Source organism: Ziziphus jujuba, chromosome 12 (genome assembly GCF_031755915.1).
Source record: "Ziziphus jujuba cultivar Dongzao chromosome 12, ASM3175591v1".
NCBI classification, from domain to species: domain Eukaryota; kingdom Viridiplantae; phylum Streptophyta; class Magnoliopsida; order Rosales; family Rhamnaceae; genus Ziziphus; species Ziziphus jujuba.
This window is the reverse complement of record NC_083390.1, coordinates 10,017,471-10,038,642: the sequence shown is the minus strand read 5'-3', so window position 1 is coordinate 10,038,642 and position 21,172 is coordinate 10,017,471. Positions and strand designations below refer to the sequence as shown.

General features: G+C 34.1%; 2 protein-coding genes across 3 annotated transcripts; both read right to left on the bottom strand.

Moving 5' to 3' along the window:
* Nucleotides 1-3,951: 3,951 nt before the first annotated feature.
* On the bottom strand, nucleotides 3,952-12,440 carry LOC107428854 (uncharacterized). Of its 2 annotated transcripts, none has more exons than XM_048462522.2 (11): nucleotides 12,284-12,440; nucleotides 10,779-11,195; nucleotides 9,954-10,031; nucleotides 9,279-9,844; nucleotides 8,068-8,691; nucleotides 7,809-7,963; nucleotides 5,797-6,008; nucleotides 5,584-5,714; nucleotides 5,119-5,474; nucleotides 4,872-4,975; nucleotides 3,952-4,366 (listed from the first exon to the last, which is right to left on the bottom strand). In XM_048462522.2, exons 2-11 carry the CDS (start codon nucleotides 11,065-11,067, stop codon nucleotides 4,296-4,298), a joined length of 2,586 nt encoding a protein of 861 aa, XP_048318479.2. In that variant the 5' UTR covers nucleotides 11,068-11,195; nucleotides 12,284-12,440; the 3' UTR covers nucleotides 3,952-4,295. The 2 variants fall into 2 exon arrangements, with proteins under 2 accessions (XP_048318479.2, XP_048318480.2); XM_048462523.2 differs by lacking the exon at nucleotides 12,284-12,440 and adding an exon at nucleotides 11,739-12,086.
* Nucleotides 12,441-12,783: 343 nt separating this feature from the next.
* Nucleotides 12,784-14,001, bottom strand: LOC125418457 (uncharacterized). Its single transcript, XM_048461990.2, has 2 exons — nucleotides 13,311-14,001; nucleotides 12,784-13,229 (listed from the first exon to the last, which is right to left on the bottom strand). Exons 1-2 carry the CDS (start codon nucleotides 13,999-14,001, stop codon nucleotides 12,784-12,786), a joined length of 1,137 nt encoding a protein of 378 aa, XP_048317947.2.
* Between the last annotated feature and the right edge of the window lie 7,171 nt (nucleotides 14,002-21,172).

Genomic DNA, 21,172 nt, shown 5'->3' with positions numbered 1-21,172 from the left:
GAAGAAGAAAAAGCAATTTAGATTTCTGTGTTAGTTTTCCTTTTTTATGTTCTATTTACCATGGCTGTTTTGATTCCATCATTGTAATGATTAAAGTACAAGAAGCTAGTAGATTATTTCATCCTTATCAACAACATGTGCAGAATTATTATTAGTCCATTTGTTTTACTAGAATTAAATTATTTAAGTAATTAATAAATTTATTATTATCACTTATCTTATCATCAATAATTATTAAATTTGTAAAATCTATTAATCAATTATGTATTTAAAATTAATTATGAAAATCATATTAAAATATACATGTGAACCAAATCAAAAGGTAGGAAAAAAATATGGCCATCAAATTTTTTATTTTTTATTTTTTATTTTTTTCCTTATCCACCTCAGTTAGGAGAAAAACTTAGGAGGCTAGTATTTTTATTACTATTTAGAAGATTTTATTACGACGCAAGAGGTTTTTTCAAAGGAAAAAAAATAAATAAATCATTCCAAAGAGGGTCATTGTCAAAGATAAATTGGCGAAAAATATTCAATACGCATATCTTTGGAAAGTTTATCCCTCCATATTAAACGTAAAAGAACATAAATGTTAAACCATATAAGTATGAATATAAATTACTTTTTTATAATTGTAGTACCATATTAATGCGACTATAAAAATTACTGTTATTAGAGGGCGCACTTGTTGAATGGGACTGGATTTGATTAAATTAAACTATTTATGTATAAATATTTTGGTTATATTATTTATTATTATTATTATTATTATTTTTTTTTTTTGAATTAGTAATGTTTTGGATATTGCTATTGGAACAAAATATATATATTTTGGATGTTGTTATATTATCTATTATACACGTCAGGACATAATTTTCATAATTATAATTAACAGGTTCTTTATAATTTTATATTTTAAAAAATGGGTGTGAAAATTTGAATTTGGATTTTTTTATTTTTATTTGTTTGGATTGCAATACATTTCTGTGCAAAAGGGAAGGAATGATAACTTGGTGACTTAAATCCTAGCATTACCAATGAGTTGTTTAGAATCTTGCAAATTTATACAAATTTGTAAGTCTCATATGCAATTTATTAAAAATGAATAATTACAAATTACTCCTTCAAGTTCAACTATATTACTTTTTATACTTTGTTTGTCAAGCTATAAAGCTTTCAAAATTTCAGGCTGAATTATTATTTTCCTTTTAATTTAGTCTAATAGTACAATATAGCAAATTAATCATGCATACTAAGATAGTCTTTTAAATGTCTTTTTCTTTTTCTTTTTTTATGAAAATCTTTTAAAAGTTGTATTGTATATATTTCATTTTATTAAATTTGTAAATCAAAATATATTGGATGGAAATAATATAAAAGTAATAGTTCAAGGGCAATTAAAGAGGTTTTGGAGTATTAAGAGGTAAAATGCAAAAAAATAGTATAATTAAGGCGATGAAATGTAATTATCCATAATAAAAAAACTATTAGTAGTTTAGTGACTTCTTTTATTTGATTTTTCATTTATTACTTGTAAAATTTTAACATAGAAGTTATAATTTATATACCATAGTTAGTAATTATGAAAATAAAACGTGAATAATACATGTACATACTATATTTTTGAAAAAAAAAAATTTCATTTTTCATTTTATTTTCAAATGTAAGGAGATAAAAAGAAAAACATGTTTTTTTTAATATAAATATTGAAAACACATATTAAATATATTATACACATGAAAAAAACACATCTCTTGGAAAAGATAAATATTTTCAATTATTTGTTTTTTTACAAGAACCAAAAAATGTTTATAAAAAAGTTCTTTTTTTTATTTTTGTCTTTAAATTATTTACTATTCTTTATTTGTTAACATATTAAACTACTATCATCTTACTGATAGATATATTTTATCATGTATATTAAAAGTAATTGATTTTAATATATATTCATTACTTGTACTTTTAGTCCTATATTTTTTAATCTATAATGTATTACAAATGTACATACCAAATTTATAAACTATCTAGTTATATATTTTTTGACTGAAATTTTACTGCATTTTTGTTAAATGATTTATACGCATTGATACTTTTTATGTATTTTTGCTGTTATATATTTAAATATTATGGCATGTACCCAATAAAGTACTGGTTCCACAAATCATTTTAACAAACATCATTTTGAGTGAATCTTCAAAACTATTATAATTTCTTTTCTCTTTTTTTTTTTAATAAAGATATATGATGCAGAAGATTGGATTTTCTTGGACTTTCTATTTCATAAAAAACGGCAATGGGGTAGTTAATTAGGGAAAGTTATAATTTCTTTGAATTTCGTGTTTCTGGACAATGATGCATATTGAAACAACTTTTAAATAAAGTTACATGAGTTATTTGTATATGATAAATAATAAAGTTATATAGGTTGTATATGTTTCATCAAATTCATTTTTCAAAATATATATATGATTAGGTCTAACTGATAGGAAAGTAATAATTCAAAAGCAACATAACAGATTTTAATAACATGGAAGGTAAAGAACAGAAAGTGGTAAAATGTTATTATTCCTAAAAAAAAAAAAAATTAGAAGTAGTTTAATGACATTTTATTAGATTTTTCATATGTTAATTGTAAAAGTTGAGCATAAAAGTTACAATTATTAAAGTTATCAAGATGTACGTATACCCAACCCAATAAAGTGCTGGTACCACAAATGATTTTACCAAACATCATTGTTGAGTGACTCTTTAAAACTATAATAAAATTTTTAAAAAATATGATTTTTTTTTTTCCTGAAAAAAAATATATGATGTATAAGATGGGATCCTTTTGGACTTTATATTCATACAATGGCAAAGGATTAGGCAATTAAGGAAAGTTATACTTTTTTTTTTCAGCAAAAACAAAAAAAAAAGGGAAAGTTATAATTTCTTTGAATTTATAGTTTTCGGACAACGATGTTTTTGGTGTATGCTAAGAAACATGAGGTGTAAGTAGATGATAAACCCTAGAAAAAGACAACAAAAACTTTCATTCATGAAAACGAAGTAAACAGAGCAACATTATGATTGGAAAGATGTCCTATAATGGCGAATTATACTCCTTCTTTTTGGTGAATTATACTCTTTGATAGTGTTATATATTATATATAAATTTATGCAGATTAAAGCGATTATCACAAAGAGTCTTTGTTTATGAGCTAGCTTGTGAGTTTAAGAAACCACCATTTGACTTTCTAGTACCAGCGTGCCACACAAAGATTGACTTCCATCATGCTAATTAATCATGCTTATTAATTTAAATATTTCTTGAGATATCACAATATGCTCATTATAAACAATTTCCATTATAAAATGTGATAGTTTACTAGATAATAATTTATATTCCAACAACATATGCTCGTCCCTGGGTTTAAATTATTATTTTCCTTTTATGAATTTAAAATTTATTAATTATTATATAATTAATTAGGTGATTAATTAAAAAAGAGCCAAGGTAAGCATGGTCAGAATTCGATCCCAATCATGACTTGATTAAATTAAAAATTATTTTAAGTTGATCTGAGCCAGTTTTATCAAAGCAAACTTGACCTGGAAATTCACTATTCCAACAGAAATTGGTTGACTTACAGCTATTTGCTTAAAAACTTCATCCGAGAGCAAGACATTTGTTCACTTTCCACTGCCAATATGCTTACAATCATTCATTCTTTTTTTTGTGTCAACAATTTTCATGAACCACAAAGACCCAAATCCAGCGGAAAAAGCCACGTTATCCCAATCAAGAAGATGACCAGAAATCACAGTATGGACATCTTACTTGAAAAGGTAACATTACAAACAATGAGACAAAAGGATAATAAGCCAAAAATAAAAAGGATAAAAAGATATGATTTAGTTTGAAGGCTGCAATTGGAAAAGAGAAAGGTTGGGTCACACAAACGCCATCTATTAATGGAAAAAGCTATATGATTCTTCTGCTTTACTTCACGAGTATTAAATGAGTATATTCACACTCTTGAGATTCATCTACAAAGAGTACAGTCTTTCCCAATAAAGGGTACATAACAATTGACATCTTCAAGGCCTTAGTTTACAATACAAAATGTGAGGTCATATTTTCTAAAATAACTTTGACATGGAATTTTCAACTTCACACTAAAGCAAAAAGGAAAGAATACCTTGTTGCCTGTCGTTAAGAGCCATATACTGGACAACAAAAGGATTAGCACTTCAAAATTTCTTCCATAGTCCAGGTAAAATGTATTGAGAGAAGCATTTTGAAATCAATTCGTCTATATAATCCCTGTCGATATGCTGGAAGTTGCATTTATCATGAGTGAGTGCTCAGGGATGTAGGTAAGACCTGTTATGCCAAAAACACTAGAATTTCAGTTGATAATCGATTATTGACTTGTTGGACTGACGATCCAAAATACAAAAAGTTTTGGGGAAGTGAAAAGAAAAAGTAATGCTCCAAACCTGCTTTGTAATTCTACGTATAAACTCTATAGATAATCATACAGCTCCAGTAAGTATGGATCGACTTACCATTAAGTTGACTATAACTACTTTAAATTTTGGTTCAGTATCTAAAAACTACAATCAAATGTTACAATAGAAGTTTGATAGATTAGGTTTCCTTTTCAAAGCTACCATAGATTCGTGGCGAGATTGTTGATAACCATGATAAAAGACTACTATATACATGATTGTCTACATTCATTGGTTTGTAGCCCATGAAGAATCATGCATATATTTAAGCAGTAGAACAAGCCACCATTTATCGACCTGTCAATCAATGTCCAACCTGCCCTTTATCTTTGTTAGAATATGAATAAGCATGAATAGGTAAACAGGCGGATGCTTACCTTTTTCCTTGACATCAATTTGTAAAGTGTCCAGTGTAATTATGCCATCAGTCAACGGAAGTAACTCAAGCTTAATGGTGGCCGTCGATTGAGAAGGAACACATCTGATGTGATCAGAGCAAATTTTAATAACTAACATAACCATTTATAGTTTCAATTTTATTGGATGTCCTCGAAGGAACATCCTAATGGAAGGAATTGTATTTAGATATGACCATGTATCAAGAAAAAAGGAATTCTAAATTACCCTAATGGAACTCTACTATGTAGCCATAGATGCGTACAACCCAGTCCACTACTGGGAAGGACATCAGACAATGGAGAAACCTGCTCATCAAAAGAAGCTGACCGAGATCTGCCATTATCATTCTGTTTCTTTTTATTGGATGCAAGAGGTGCTGAACCCATCCTCTGGATTGCAGTACTACGCTTATCACTGCTAAATCTTCCTGTAAACTCAGGAAAACCAACAAATGGACTCATTGGTGAAGTGGGTGAAGAATTAAACGAGACCACCGAGGGAGGAGAAGTAAATGATGCTGGCGCAAGAACCGTCAACGTCAGATCTTGAGAAGTCAAATTTGAAGCTTGAAGAGTTAACACCTAACAAGTTATACCGTTCAGATAAATAATAATTATTAATGGCATAAGTACATGAAACAAGGAAAACACAGAGAGACAAGCACATATGGGAGATGAAATTCTCTGTAACCTGAACAGGAAGCTGAGAAGCTCCTTCATTGGACATATGCTGTCCAGATATTTCAGATGCAACAGATATCATGAGATCCCTTGAGATACGTGGTTGCCAACTTGTTGGTTGTTTGAAAAACAATCTTGACTCTACATGCAAACAAGAAGATAAGGAACAACTGAATACTTAAGGCATTTAAATAGCACAATATAACAAGTGGGAGCCAATCACCTGTATAGTTGCACCGACAAGAAACCATAATTGCATATTGCTCCCCAGAAGCACTCCTCTTTCCTTCGACAGTCTTTGAGGGAAGACGCAAACTAGATGCCACATTTCCAGCCTGTGATTGCAATGGCTGGGTTTTTTTTTCATTATTAACCTTAAGGTTTTTCCACATGGATGTTGCTGGTTTAAGAATAAAAGAATGCTCTTCACCCTGCCTGCCATGACAAATTCTAAGGTGTTAATGAACTTGTGATGGCATCCCGATAGAACCTTTTATGTACTTAGTGTACAATTTAATAGATTTCAAACACTAACCACAAACTTCAGTATTTTTGTCTTTTTCCAGGCACCAAATACAACATTTACTACAGTTGGCAACTCTTAATACAATTTGGCAATTCAATATATAACTAAAACAAGGTTGTTGGGTTTGGGCCCTTCAATTGCCTGCTAACTGACTTCATAATATAACCTGCATGATCTGGAGATCTCTCTTTACTCTACTTTTTCCCCTCAAGAGTAAGAAGTCATATGACCCAGTCAGAACAATGAATAAAGAAATTCTCTGAACCTGGTTGAAGGAGAAAAGAATGGTCTGCCTTTCTGATTTTAGGCATCAGATAGCTTTTCTCCCATCAATTTGTTCCCAGAATTTCCTCCCTCTTTTTATTGGACAAAACAATAACGATTTAAGAAAGGCACCTTTTTAGGTTCCTTCCCTCCAAAATAATGTACTCATTTTCAGTTTTTGCTTTTAGCATAGCGGATAAGAAAATAATAACACTTAAGGAAATCATTTTTTCATCTCTATGCATTTGACAAGTGCCATCTAAGTTGGAATAGTTGATGTTAACAAATTTTGAGGACATTCACATTGTAACAAACTAAGATTTTTCAATCCTCACTACATCACAACTTACCGGATTACTAGCTACTGACCCCTTTAGAACCCTCTGGTCTCTTTTCTACCATACATCTAGTATTATTTGCCTTGTCCAACAAGCATTAGCATCATAAATGGATTTATTTATTTCATGGAAGGAGCTATTGCAGCTTTCTTTAATAGCCATCGGCTTACTTACATCGTAGTAACAGCATTAAGAGTTGGAAACCATTTTTGAAACATGATATGACAGAAAACTTTTTTACGAATTGAGCTAGCAGCAAATCGGCACTCAAATTACCCATCAATAAACTAATAATAACTTTCTTTTCTCCAAGAGAGAGTGTAGTTACTAAACATAAATGTTAATGCTGGCAATCACATGACAGAAATTCTTCATTTTGAAAGTCAACAAAGCAACATTCAATGCCTACGTTCATGAACAAACTTTTGGAAAGCAATTTAAAACTAACTGTGAGGGGGGTGAATATGTTAACATCTCCAATTTTTGTTTTTGCTGTACATTTAAGTTTTGAGATAATTCTTCTGCCAGCCCCTAGGCTTTGCTCGTTTTTCAACTAGACGCACACTAATTTTAAAAATGAAAATTTCTACCCATCTAAGCTTTAGATAATATCATGTCTATATTGCTAGAACAGCCACACTAATTTTAAAAATGATAATTTCTACCCATCTAAGCTTTAGATAATATCATGTCTATATTGCTAGAACAGCCTTATATTTTTATTAATCATTTTAAAAAATTTAAGCTAATATATATTCTTAACTTTCTGATATATCCAAGTTATTATCAGTATATGGCAAAGCTCATTCTACGAGGTCAAGAATTCTCTTAATTTCTCAAACAAGCAAGGCATATTCCTATTTGAATACAAATTTCATATTAATCAGTCCTAAATTGACTTCATCTCAACAGCAAGGGATTACCCACAAAGTTAGTCTAAACTTTTTTCTATCAACAATTAATACAACGACCGCCAAAAGTAGCCCTTTTTTCTCTCTCATTTTTTTTTTTTTGGTTTTTTTTTTTTTTTTTTTTTTTGTGGGGGGGTGTTGGAAATTACAGAGAGACAAGGGAAAAAAGTTCAAAAAGTAAGAATTAAAGAAGAACCTGAGTGCTAGATTTGGCAAATTGTGGTCATCTCCTGCTTCAATACATGCAATTGGCAATGATAATGGTTGCCCACCTTTTGAAGCCTCCTCAAAAACAATTGTTATAGCATCTATGTATACCACAATATCTGGTGCATGTGCCGGACAAATATTCTGCCAAAAACAAAAATGATGGCTACACACATGGAGCAACAAGAAAGACAAACCTAAGAACTTATAAAATATGCATATGTAAAGGGAAACTTGATAATTGCTACCTTTATCTGGACACACAGTAGGTCATCTGTATTACAGTCGGCAGCAAAAGAATGAATTTCTACAGGTTGTATAATTTCCAGTTTCCTTCTCCACCTTTTTCCTGGTATATATATTCCTTCCAATCCACAACAAACTGAAAATCTTTCTCGCTCCAGTGAAACTCCTCTAAAAGATAAAAGCCCTTCAGGACCAGCTTTTTGGGTCTTCCAAATCTTTTGAGATTCATACTGATCCCAATCTTCAAGATTGAAGCTTGGCTTAGAACTTGCAGCTTTGACAGGAGCAGCAGGAGGCGTAGTATTTTGGGGTAGTGCTGACATGGAGTAACTCCTAAAATGGCCAAATGAGAAGAGCTGAGAACCTGATGACGCACTAAAACTGGATTTATAAGTTGTGTTTCCATATCCTGAATTGGAACTTAGAGGAGGAGATAAAGGACGAGCAGGTGAAGGGACTGTGTTATCCAAAGGAAGCAACCATTTTAACAGTTCTCCACATGGGTCCTGATTTGCACTCTCAAGGTTCTCAGAAGTCAAATTTCTCTCACGGTGTTTCTCAAATTGAAGAACTTCAATGACAGGGTCATTCAAAAAATCAACACCAACATTCACCTGTAAAAGCACCTGCACCCTTCCAAACAAGAAAATGGCATGAGAATCAGCAGTCAGAAAAACTGGTTCACCCAACCACAATAGGGATGGACATTAACATTTCGGACTGGAAAGTTCTCATATCTAAGTAACAGGATAACCAACCAAAACACATAAACAAATAAAAATATGAATTTCAGCGCTGTAGAAGTATGCAAATCTTATCGGACAATTTTTAACATATAATTTCATGGTAAAAGTTTAAACAAAAACAAATTGTAGAAATACTAACCAATTATAAAGCTGAATATTCAAACTCTTTTATCTTAGAAAGATGTCAGGCCCATAGAAAGATCATATCGAATGATTTACATCTACCATCCAAATTTTATGGTGGTTGGTGAATAAGAATCAAAGAAACTTAAACTTTCCAAATGTAGGAGGTATAATATATGCAAAGATAAAAAATAACTTCCTGCAATTTTATCATCAAGAAAGTATAATAATAATAATAATAATAATAATAATAATAATAATAATAATAATAATCATAACAACAACAAAAAAGAAAAGAAAAGAAGCTATTATTATCAATAACCTAGAAGCTCTATTAGACATACCACTATGTCTCCACTGGACAGAGAGCAGCACTTTACAGTATTTCTTGCTGCCCCACCAGAGAGATTGGGATCAAAGTTTCCTTTGTCTATAACTGCATTAATGTGAGATGTGTCTTTTGCAGTTTTCAGGGTTTCATTTTCAATAGACTTTTGGCCATCCATCACAGAAGGTTCTGTAGACTTCTTTTTAGTGTTCTTTTTTGACCAAAGCGGCTCTCCTGACTCCGCAATTCGAACAAAAAAATGGGACCTTTCAAATCTATCCAATAATATTTCGGTCTGCCTTTTGTGATCTTCCATTCTAAGAAGGGATTCTCCAGTAGGAACATTCTTGTGTTGATTCTCTTCTGAAAGGTTTTCACCATTCTGATGAACAGACTGACCACCTGGACTCATTTCTTCTTTTCTGGAGTGTGGATTACTATCATCTTCTACATTTCCATTTCGTTTATCTGGGCTTTTCCCTATGCCATTTTTACTCATCACTGCAGCAACCTTAAATGGAGTTATAATTTCAGTGTCCTGCTTACATGCTGCCAAGCAAGCCAGTATGTGAACCTGTTCACCTGGATAAATAAGGGCCAGAGCTCATTTAACCACCACAATACCTTCCAAATAGAAAGATAATTCATGCATTCAGGAATGAAAGAAACATGATACTCAACAAACAATTACCAGGAAAAACAAAGGGGCGATCCAGACTGCGTAATGAATTTATATCCGCCACATCATTCCAATTACCAGGGAGTTTCTCTGCAAGAGCATAATTAGTATTATGCATAGAAGAAAATAGCATCATAAAATCCATGCTATATAGCTTACGTAAATAACTTATTCCAGCTCGCCAGTGCGTAATCTAAACATGAAATTTATAATAGCTTCCCAATATCACTCATAGATCACAATCAAACTAATCTGAGTATAGCCAAAACTTAGCATCGTTTAATTATAGATAGAATACCATAAACCATGTCACGCAATTTATGCAAACAACTCATTTCAGCAAGTCAAATGCAGAAACTAAGTGCAAAATTTATAATAGCTTAAGTTCTAGATATTACTCAAGGAGGATGCATATTATACTCCCCAAAGAGATGGTATAGAATCTTTCCCAACAGCAACCAGAACTGAAAGTAGGAATGATGTCTGGTTCACAGCATAATTCATACTCCTACTAAGGGCATGTGGTAAGAAAGAGTACTGCTCATGAGGTTCCAGCACTAGATCCAAGAGCCCCAGTTCCAAATAATTGTTGGCTCAGCAAAAGACTATAGAGATTTCATGGGACTACCTTGACTAAATATCTATGTAATATTTTTTTCAGCAGTCAACTAATTGTTATACCCCATCAATACTACATCCTCTTCCAAATCAAAATTTTGTGCATTATAAATACATAGAAATAGACCTTTGTATACAAATCAGCATTTGATCATACTTATTATGAGATCATATCAAGAGGGACAAGTTTCCTATAAGACTACAACGGCGAGGCCATACTGTATGGAATGGTAATCCATCCTTCCTCTTCTGAAACATCCGAATGCTTTGCAACAACAGAAGACTCATTTTTAGCTTCTGCACCTGCAATGCTGCCATTTTCAGCTACAATTCCATCAGTCTCTTCATCTCGCTCTTCAACTGTGGAAAATTGTGGATATGGATCTTCAGCTATAAGACCCTCCAAAGTTACTGCAGGTTTTGACGTTTGTGGTGTTTCAGCAGGTGCTTCTTGAAGAGATGGCTGTTCTGCAGCTACATGATGAGTAGACCGCAGCAGAAAGTTCATTGTTGCACCAAAAAGGTATCAGCAGAACCAGAAATATGCCTTAAAACTGAAATGTGGGATGTGTTAATTTTCCTTCCAAAGGGAAAAGGAAGCAGCTCAGCTGTCAGCCTGGCTAGGAACAGGAAAACCTGTTTCATGAAAACTCATTTCAAATATAATCCTCAACCTAAAAGATAAAAGTTAACTACCAGTAATATGAACTGCCGGATATAATTAGAAAACCATCAACTGAAAGTTTAATATCAATGAAATTTAAATAGTAAACTGGAAACCAATTTATATATAAATCTCAAAAAGGTAATTACGGATCCAATGACATTAAATTTATGATTTCAAGCTAAAACTCATAATAGACATCTAACAAATGATATAAAACAGAAGCCAAAGCTCAGGCAAAACTTGAAATGAATTCTGACAACCAGACCATATCCCGTGAAAACAATTTAGAAGCCAAAGTAAATCAAACTGCTTTAGACAAGCAAGCTACAAACAAAATTTATACAACTTCTACTTCAACTGAAGCTCGTTTCCTTGTCTGCAGATACAAGCAAACCAAATACCAAATACGAAAAAAACTGACACTCAAGTCAAAATTCCACTAACAAACTAGCTAGATAAAGGAAATCTAACAGTACGACTAAACAACCTGAATAGAGTTCAATCTGAATTACCTCTTAGAAAGTTACAACAGGTTCTCTATTTGATAATGAAGTTTTTTTTTTTTTTTTTTTTTTTTTTTTTTTTTTTTTTTTTTTCTCCGTAACTTTTCAGACAAATAACAGCGAACCCAATTAATTTCCAACTTCACTCACACTGTTTTTCCCAACCACAACAGATTTGGTATTGGATTTTGAGAAGTGGAAAGAATTTGAGTAATCTCAAGAGTCATAGATAGAATTAAACCCATAAAAAGCAAAGAAAACCAAAAGCAAACGTAGACAGGTGGTGGTTATGCAATTCTTGAAACTCTAAAACCTAATTGAGACAATGCATCCCAAATTAGTGAAATTTGATCTGATGGATTACATATTTATCGCAGATTGAGGCCGTCTAAATGAATAATATCGATATATATATATATATATATATATATATATATATATATATTTCATTTTAAATACAAATGATCTATATTGCGTTGAGAACCTAATATTTGGATGATTTTTCAAATAAATTTAAAGAAAAAGAGGAAGGAGGATGAGAACTTGAACGGTACCTGATCGGCGATAACGCCGGAGATTACAGAAATGGAGTGGATCCACACTGCTGCAGATGCAGATCATGCCACAAACGGCTTCTTAATACAACTACCGGCCTTCACCCTGTTCCCATCTGAATCCCCACTCCTAACCAGTTGGGCCTCGTCGATTCCATTCTCACCATTGGGCTCGTTCAGATTTTGGCCCATTGGAACTTTCAAGTTGGAGTTCTATAAATTATCAGAATTTGGGTCTTTGTTTTATTTTTATTTTTTGCAATCAAGTACCTTACACACACTTTTTTTTTTTTATAAAAGGAGGCTTCTTTTTTTATTATATTTTATTTATTTATTCAATTACAAGAGGAGGCCTATAAATTATCAGAATTTGGGCCCTTATTTTATTTTTATTTTTTGCTAGCAAGTACTTTACACAGACCTTTTTTTTTTTTTTTTTTTTTTGGATAACAGTGGAGATTCATTGAAACAAAAAATAAGGCTTGTACAACAGCAAAAGCCTAGGCTCGAGAGATTTTCTCAGGTACACTCTCCCGAGCCATACAAAAAGCAAAGATAGAAGGCGGGAGCCAATTCGGGTCGATAGGCCCGTATACTTCTTGGCTCGTTGCCCATTGACAAACATAATGAGCTAGCATATTTGATTTCCTAGGGGCCCAGCTGAAGGAACAGTGAATGAAATTAGAACCGAGTAAAATGACATCTTTGAAGATAGGTTCCGAAGCCCAGTGAAGAGATTGATTGTTTTTGTGTTTAAGGGCTTGGATTACTGATAGTGCATCTGATTCCAGAATAACATTGGGCCAGTCAAAACCCTTTGCAATTTGTATGGCCTTTAAGATTGCTTCCAATTCAACTGTTTCAGATATATTCGCAGTTGATTTGAAGGTCTGAATATGGAGGATCCTACCCTGTTCATGCCATGCGATCACAGCAAGATGACTGCCTGTTTCACGCACAGCTGCATCAGAGTTCATTTTCACTACACCTCTTGGGGGGGGGGGGGGGGGTTTCCATTTTGTGTTACCAATTTCTATGGTGATCCGATTATGAAATTGATCCCTCCCATCTCGCCGGATAGCATCCTTCAGTTTTGTATACCGAGCCATTATAGTTCGCGGAGACAAATCTATGGCTGTTAAAGTTCCTTCATGAAGCTTCTTGTTGCGTAGACACCATATATGTTCCATGAGGATTGCGCTATAGGTGAAGAATTCATCCTTATCCTCTGAAAGAATTGGAAGAAAATCCGATGGATTGGCTAAACAATGAAGAAGATCTAAAAGGTCAGAACTGATCACTCCCTCCCATCTAAGTCCCCATGGACTCACAAACCAGAATCTTTTAGCAACCTCACAGTGGAAGAATACATGAAGCTCAATTTTCGTACATTGGCAACCATGCATGCACTTGGTACTTTCTAATTGCAAACCTTTAGCAGTAAGGTTCGATCGCAAGGGTATCCCAGCATTTGCCAACTTCCACATGAAAAATTTAGTGCGTTCATGCAAACTACTTCTCCATAAAGTGTTCCACCAGCTGTTGTCCCACTCCTCCATCTTCTCTTCCATTTTATAAGCTGATTTGACAGAGAACACACCTGATCTTGTACCTGTCCATATGACCTTATCTCGGTGATCGGACAGGGCCCAAAACATTTGCTTAATACACTTGATAAAAGCATGGTCGAAAAGATCCTCTAAACGTTTCTCATCCATACTCCATTATTCAATTTTAAGGAGTTCACCATTCCAAAAGGAATGTTATCTGGATTTTTTGGCTTAGGTTTAAAAGTAGGAAGGATTGGAATTCATGGATCTTCCCAATAATTCACAGCATCACCTTTGCCTACTCGGTAGCATAGACCCCACTGTAATAATGATTTGATTTAGAAAACACCCTTCCATAGCCACGAGCAATTTCTTTTCTTTTTGCTCTGCATGAATGACGTGTGGGGAAAGTATTTTGCCTTTAGAGCTAGCACCCATAATTTACTTTCCTCTGTGGCTAGGTTCCATCCAATCTTACCTACAAAAGCTTTGTTGAAGTTCCAAAGGTTCCTAATTCCCAGCCCTCCAGACTTCTTAGGTTGACACACTTTCTTCCATGCCACAGGATAGAAACCCTTGGACACTTTCTCTTCATTTCTCCACAAGAAAGCTTGTGCCATTCTCTCCAAATTTTCACACCAATCTTTCGGAAGAAGGAAAGAAGACATGGCATAGATCGGAATTGACGTAATCACATGTTTGATTAGGGTAACACGACCTGCTTGGGACAACATCTTCGCTTTTCACCCCTGAAATTTAAACTCTACTTGCTTCTGCAGCTCCTCAAACCTGTTGTTCTTGTTTTTCTCCATAAACAGTGGCAAGCCTCAATGTTTTGCCCTCTTATCTAGCTCTCTCATGCTGAGGCAACTCTTGATAGTTGCTTTAGTGTTCCTTGTGATATTGTGAGAGAACAAAACACCAGATTTGTCTTTATCAAAATTCTGACCGGTCCACTTGCAGTATAGTTGAAGACATCGATGTACATGTCTAATTTCTTCTATATTAGCTCTACAAAAAATTATAATGTCATCTGTGAACATTAAGTGGTTAATTGGCGGGGAGAATCTACCAACCTTCACTCTGTGGAATTTGTTGTCAGCTTCCCATTTATGAAGCATCCGAGACAGTAACGCTTCCATTAAAATAAAAAGGAAAGGGGAGAGTGGGTCCCCTTGTCTCAAGCCTCTCTCTATGGGAATTTTGTCACAAACACTACCATTTAGTAATAACTCCATAGAGACCGACGAAATACAATTGAAAATGAGATTTACAAATTTCTCTAAGAAACCAAGATTAAAATTCTGGATAGCACCACCTAATCCACTCGGTCATAGGCCTTCTGCATGTCTACTTTAATACCAACTATGCCTCTCACACCTTTTTTGATTTTCATGGAATGAAAAATTTCATTGGCTAATAAGACATTTTCTTCGATCCACCTGTCGGGAACAAAGGCTAATTGATTAGGTGAGATAATCTTTTTGAGCAACGGCTTGAGTCTATTTGCCAGTATCTTAGAAATGATTTTATATAACGTATTGCACAAACTGATAGGCCTCAGATGCTTGAATTCTGAAACACCTTGCACTTTAGGAATCAACACTACGTAGGAACGATTAATATCTTTCGGGATATGACCGGAGGGGAAGAAATTTTGAATCATGTGAGTAACATCACCTCCGACAATTGCCTAGTACTTTTGGAAAAATATCGCTGGCATTCCATTAGGGCCTAGGGCCTTTGTTGGATGCATGCTTTTCACCACTTTCTAGATTTCTGTTTCAGAAGGGATAACTTCTAAAATTAGTTCTCTTCCCGGGAGATGCATTCTTGGAAAAAATCGCCCAATTGCTTGCTCCTCCGTAAATCTTCTGCCATAAAAAGCTTTATGAATTCGGCAATAAGCACCTTACCTATATCCTCTCGGGACATTTTCCAATTTCCATGATCATCTTTTAAAGCAGGGATGAATAACCTCCTTCTATTGGCAATTGTTGTAGCGTGAAAGAATTTCGAGTTTCTATCTCCAGCTGTGAGCCATAACTCTTTGGACTTCTGCCTCCATAGAATCTCTTGTCATTTCCTCCATTCATCAAGCTCCCATTGACTTTTCTTAATTTCCAAAATAATATTCTCTGTTGGAGCTAGACTTTGGAGATATTAGATTTGATCTTCCAATTCCTTCACTCTAGTTTGGCAAAAGTCAAAGGTATTCTTGTTCAATTTCTTTAGTGCTAAAGCAGTATTGAGAAGTTTATATCGCACTGTAGCTATACGGCATCCTGTGTCAGCGTTTTTCCAAGCTTCTTCCACTACTTCTTTACATCTGGGGTCCTTTGTCCAAATTTCAAGAAATCTGAAGGGTCATGGTTTGGTTGGATGATCCAACGACAGACTAAGTTGTATTGGAATATGATCCAAAGCCCAGTGAGGAAGATGAATCACTTCGACCTGTTCAAATGAAGTTCTCCATTCTGGGCTTATTAAAACCCTACCCAGACGTTCTCTTATGTTTGCCCTTCCTCCCTGCCAATTGCACCATGTGTAAGTATTGCCACTATAGCTGATATCTAGAGCACCTGAGTTGAACATAAAGTTCTTGAGAAAACAATTTGACTTCTCTTATATGCACCGACCTCCTAATTTCTCCTCCTGGTTAATTACGTCATTAAAGTCGCCAATGCAGACCCACGAGTGTAGGCCTGCGCTCACTTTTCTTTTGAGTTCCTCCCAGAACTCCTTCTGTAATTTTCTCACAGCTGGGTAGTAGCAACACCACAGCATCCAGTTTCCTCCTGAATTAGAACTCACTAAAACACCAATAATCCATTGTGAGGCAGAAATAATTGTCCAGTTCCATTGGTTTGCCCAAAAAAGAGCTAAACCTCCTTTATGATTCTCTACCTCTACCACGAAATGATTGTCAAAGGGGATTCTTCTCTTGATCGATTCTATTCGGTTTGTTAAAGATTTGGTTTCACAGAGGAAAATCCCTGTTGAGGAGTATTTCCTTACTAAACTTGTAAGACCTCTAATTGTCGAGGGTCTCCCCAGTCCTCGATAGTTCCATGTTATAAGGTTCATTGGCTAAATGGGGACTTGATAAGGCCTGCCTCCTCAACCATAGATTGATCTGGTAAAGACTTTTTGGATAAGACATCGGTATTGCAAGAGTTGAATCTTTCTCCCATGCTTCTTCTACGTGCCCATTCTTTCAGTCGAACTCTAGGAGAAAGTGAGCTTGAAGAAGGAATAGACAATACTTTTGATGATGCATCAGTATGGGGATTCTCTTTGGGCACGACAACAATTTATAACACATGAGAAGAAGTAGGATCACAAAGGATGTTCTCTAAACCCAATTTGGCTTGTTCAACATTCTCTGCCATTGGGATTGTCAGGACTGCTCCATGCTGGGCCTCAGCTTTAGAACTCAAAGGACCATCATCCTTAGGCCTGATACTAGAAAAGGCTGGGCTTGAACCTTCGACCTGACCAGTCTTTGGGCATTTAGAAATGGGCTTGGACTTACTTGTTCATGCCTTTCTTTTATGGCCCACCACAGTTTTTCTTTTTCCTTCTAATCCTTTGGATAAGCCACTGCTAAAAACCAGAAAAGCTAACAAATCTCTATCAACATTTCTTGTGAGTATGGGAGGTATGATCTGTTGTCTAGAGTCATTCACCAACCCAACCCTATCTGCAGAACCTTCTTTCTAACTGAAAGTGCTATCAGACTCTTCACTAACCACTCCTTGGTTGGAAGAAGGAAGGGTTAACAAAGACCTACCCGCAATGCCAGAGAAGTAGATTGTAGACTTTACCTGTTCCCTAGGATCAGGGTGTTGAACAGTGTGAACCCCGCTCCTAGTACAGTCATCTACCAACTCTGGTGTACTGAAACCCATTTCAAATTCGCCGATGACCATCGTCAGGATGTTTCCCTTTTCCGTTGATATTCGGGTCGCATCTGATGGTTTTGGTACTTGGATCTTCTCATTTCTTAGGTTTTTCTATCGAACATTCTCCTCGATCCCCAATTCCTCATTAGAGTATGAATCAAAGTAGTCAGATCTAGGGTTTTCAATTTGTCGAAAATACCTGCCTTCCGTCACCACCGTGAAAGCACTATCGTCTGCTCGGAGCCATGCGCCATACTTATCGCCCTCCTCTCCGGTCGAGTCATCTCCCTTCCGTTGACAATCTTTCTGTAAATGGCCCAGAATACCATAGTTATAGCAAAAATCCCCTAATTTTTCATACTAAAATTGTATCCAGGTTTTGCCTTTGCTTATTTTTTGGAAAAAACCAGTGGGTAGAGGTTTGGAGGTGTCCAATTCCACTTGTAGCCTTAGGAATTTCATACCCAGTAAGCTCTTTCTGGAGCAATCCTCACATCGAACCACCTTTGTAAACAGACCCCCAATTTTGTAGCCATTTTCTTTAGTCATAAATTGTAAGGGCAGCCCATGGATTTGAATCCAGAAGGTGGAGTGGGAGGAATTGAAGTCCTTCAGAGACATCTCAGGGCTCCATTCTTTGAGGGCCAAATGATCGCCGTTGATGGTCCATGGACGTCGGTTCCAAAATCTGTCTCTGTCTGACACCCGTTTAAAATAGAAAAGGAACATGTTTGGTCCGATCTGATCCACATGGATCGGCTCCTGCGTGACCCAAATCCTTTTAACAATCATTTGGACTGTAATATTCTTGAGCACGCATTCAGAGATAAGCTTGCCCACCAAAGTTAAGCTGGACTTCCTAACTGCTTCAGCTACTGCGGCCGTGAGCTCCAGCTGAGGTAAACTTCTGCATTCAATATCGAAATTTTCTCTAGTATCCATCGTCTCTGGGACGAAACCGAAGAATGCTAATGAATTGATATTTTGATCACACCGCTACATAAGATTTGAGTTAGAACCATAAGCAAAAGCTCTAAACTGTGTTAGAGAGAAACTCACTAAGGAGCTTACACACACTCTTTTTTTTGTATAAAAGGAGGCTTCTTCTTTATTTTATTTTATTTATTTATTTATTTATTTATTCAATTACAATAGGAGTGAAGATTTTCAAGAGGGTCAAAGTTTGAACCTAGAGCTAGAGGCATAATCTCAATTATTTACCACTGGCCAAGCCTAACCAAACGGCAAAGATTCAACTGTTCAAGTCATATTATTGATGTCCACTTTATTATGTTTTCTATCAAAACCAACCCTTCATTTCCTAATTGAAAAAATATGTTTACAGTATTACTAATATATATATATATATATATATCTATGTATATATGTTTAAAGTCCAAAAGATATTTCAGATAGAACAGGCTTGGAACTTAACTAGTCCACTCCAAACTGAGCACGTACCTAATTTTTTCCATGGATTTGTGCAGTTTACCTTCATTAACAATTAAATTTTTGAGCCTTTAATTATTATTTTTATTAAATTAAAAATATATTACATTTTTTTTTAATTATGTTCTAGTTAAATTATATATATATATATATTACTAAGAAAGAGAGAAACTGTAAATAATGTAAAATTCAAAAGAAATTTATGTTAAAAATGAAAATACAGAGGTAAGCATGCAAAAATTTTAAACTATTGTTGGGAGAAAAAACGTAAACATAGACTAAGTTGGGTCCTAATTCGGCAATATTTGGAATTGGTGCCTCTACTTTGAAACGAGCCTTGATGTTTCCCTTAAATTCTTTAATGCTAAATCAAGGTAGTGAAAGAATCTACAATATTGTTACAACACACATAATCATAAACAAATAAGCTATAATAGTAATCCAATAAAATTAAATAACCAAACAAGGAAATTAATAGTGAGTAGAAAAGGATTAATAAATAAAGAAAGGTGATAGAAGCAAAGACCAATAACAATCTTTTTTATGGCATTTAGATTTAATGAAGGCTTATAAAAGGAATGATTCAGTAGTTGAAGAACTTGAGAGTAAATAGAGATGATTATGATGGTTGCATGGTAGTCATAGTGAATATTACTATAGATATGCAAAAAGGTTGCAATTTCATGGGGTTTAAAGTTGAGTGATTCTGGTTTGATATGGGGGAAATGACACCCTTTTATATAGGCAAGCCGCAGCATACATCTCCTCTTTCATTCCTTTGTTTAATTCAATAATCACAATTTTCACCTTTGGTTCCTTCACGATTCCTTGCCATTTAAAAGATATATCTAAAGGTGTCCTCTAGTCCTGTTGGAATAATATCGGAAATTTTCCAACAATCTATCGTCTCCTAAATTTGAGAGCGTGCCACTTCAAATCTGTAATAGTTTAAAGAAATAAAAGAAAATGTGTGCCAATTAAATCAAAATCCTCAGACAATTGTGTTGATTATTGGAGAACATAAATAATCTTACAAGGTCCGATTGCTTTAATGAATAAAGGACTTTTAAAAAAAATAAAATTTCAACTAGAAACAAGTAAGAACAATAAACTAAAGAAAGTAAATTCTAAAGAGAATAAACTAATTAGTCTATATTCTTGTAGTCATTTGTGGAGGTGTGTAGAGATCCTTTTTAAAGGCAATGGAGTTTCAATTTATAAATGTAGAGAACTTTGAGTTGCTTCACACCCTTCTGATGTGGGACTTTTCAAAAAACCAACTTCAAAATCATAATCTATACATGTGCAAGTTTTGTTTCTCTATCATCTCCAATCAATGTAAGACCAATGCTATTTAATTGATCTCCCAAAAAATAATATTGCAATGAAATAAAAATATTAATTTGGAAAATTAATATTATGGTCCAATCAAGTCCTTAGGCCCAATCCTATCCTTTTGGTAAAATTCCTTTTGAATCTTAGGGGGATGTATTCAATCTAGAGTTTAATAGATTTAAAATGAGTTATAGATTTTAAAAGATTTGATGGATTGTAATGGAATTCTATAGATTTCATAAAGAATTTATAATAATCCAACGAAATCTTTGGGATTAAGGATGAATTTCATATTGATAATTTTCTTCATAATTGCACTGTTAAAATCCTTTTAAATCCATTAAAATCCATCATTTTTTAAAATATTTTAAAATCAATGACTTTTTGAATACCATTAGATTTCAAAAGAATTCTACAAAGTTCCAATTGAATACACTTGAATTTTAATAGACTTTTATAAAATCCATTAAAATCTGAATTAAATATCATTGGATTAGTATAGACTCTTTTAAAATGTAAATCGAATACCTCTAAACTTTTAAACACTTTTAAAATCTTTCAAACTCTAGATTGAATACACCCTCCTTAATGAATACTTGAATCTAAAATAAGATTTTAGGAGTGATTGCTGAATTATTCAAAAGACAAAG

Coding starts and splice junctions, on each gene's coding strand:
- LOC107428854 (XM_048462522.2), bottom strand. CDS start 11,067: ATGAACTTTCTGCTGCGGTCTACTCATCATGTAGCTGCAGAACAGCCA. Junction 10,032..10,778: donor ATGGATTACCATTCCATACA/GTATGGCCTCGC, acceptor ATGCTCTTGCAG/AGAAACTCCCTGGTAATTGG. Junction 7,964..8,067: donor TACTGTGTGTCCAGATAAAG/GTAGCAATTATC, acceptor TGTTTTTGGCAG/AATATTTGTCCGGCACATGC.
- LOC125418457 (XM_048461990.2), bottom strand. CDS start 14,001: ATGGATGAGAAACGTTTAGAGGATCTTTTCGACCATGCTTTTATCAAG. Junction 13,230..13,310: donor TCGGATCACCATAGAAATTG/GTAACACAAAAT, acceptor TGCGTGAAACAG/GCAGTCATCTTGCTGTGATC.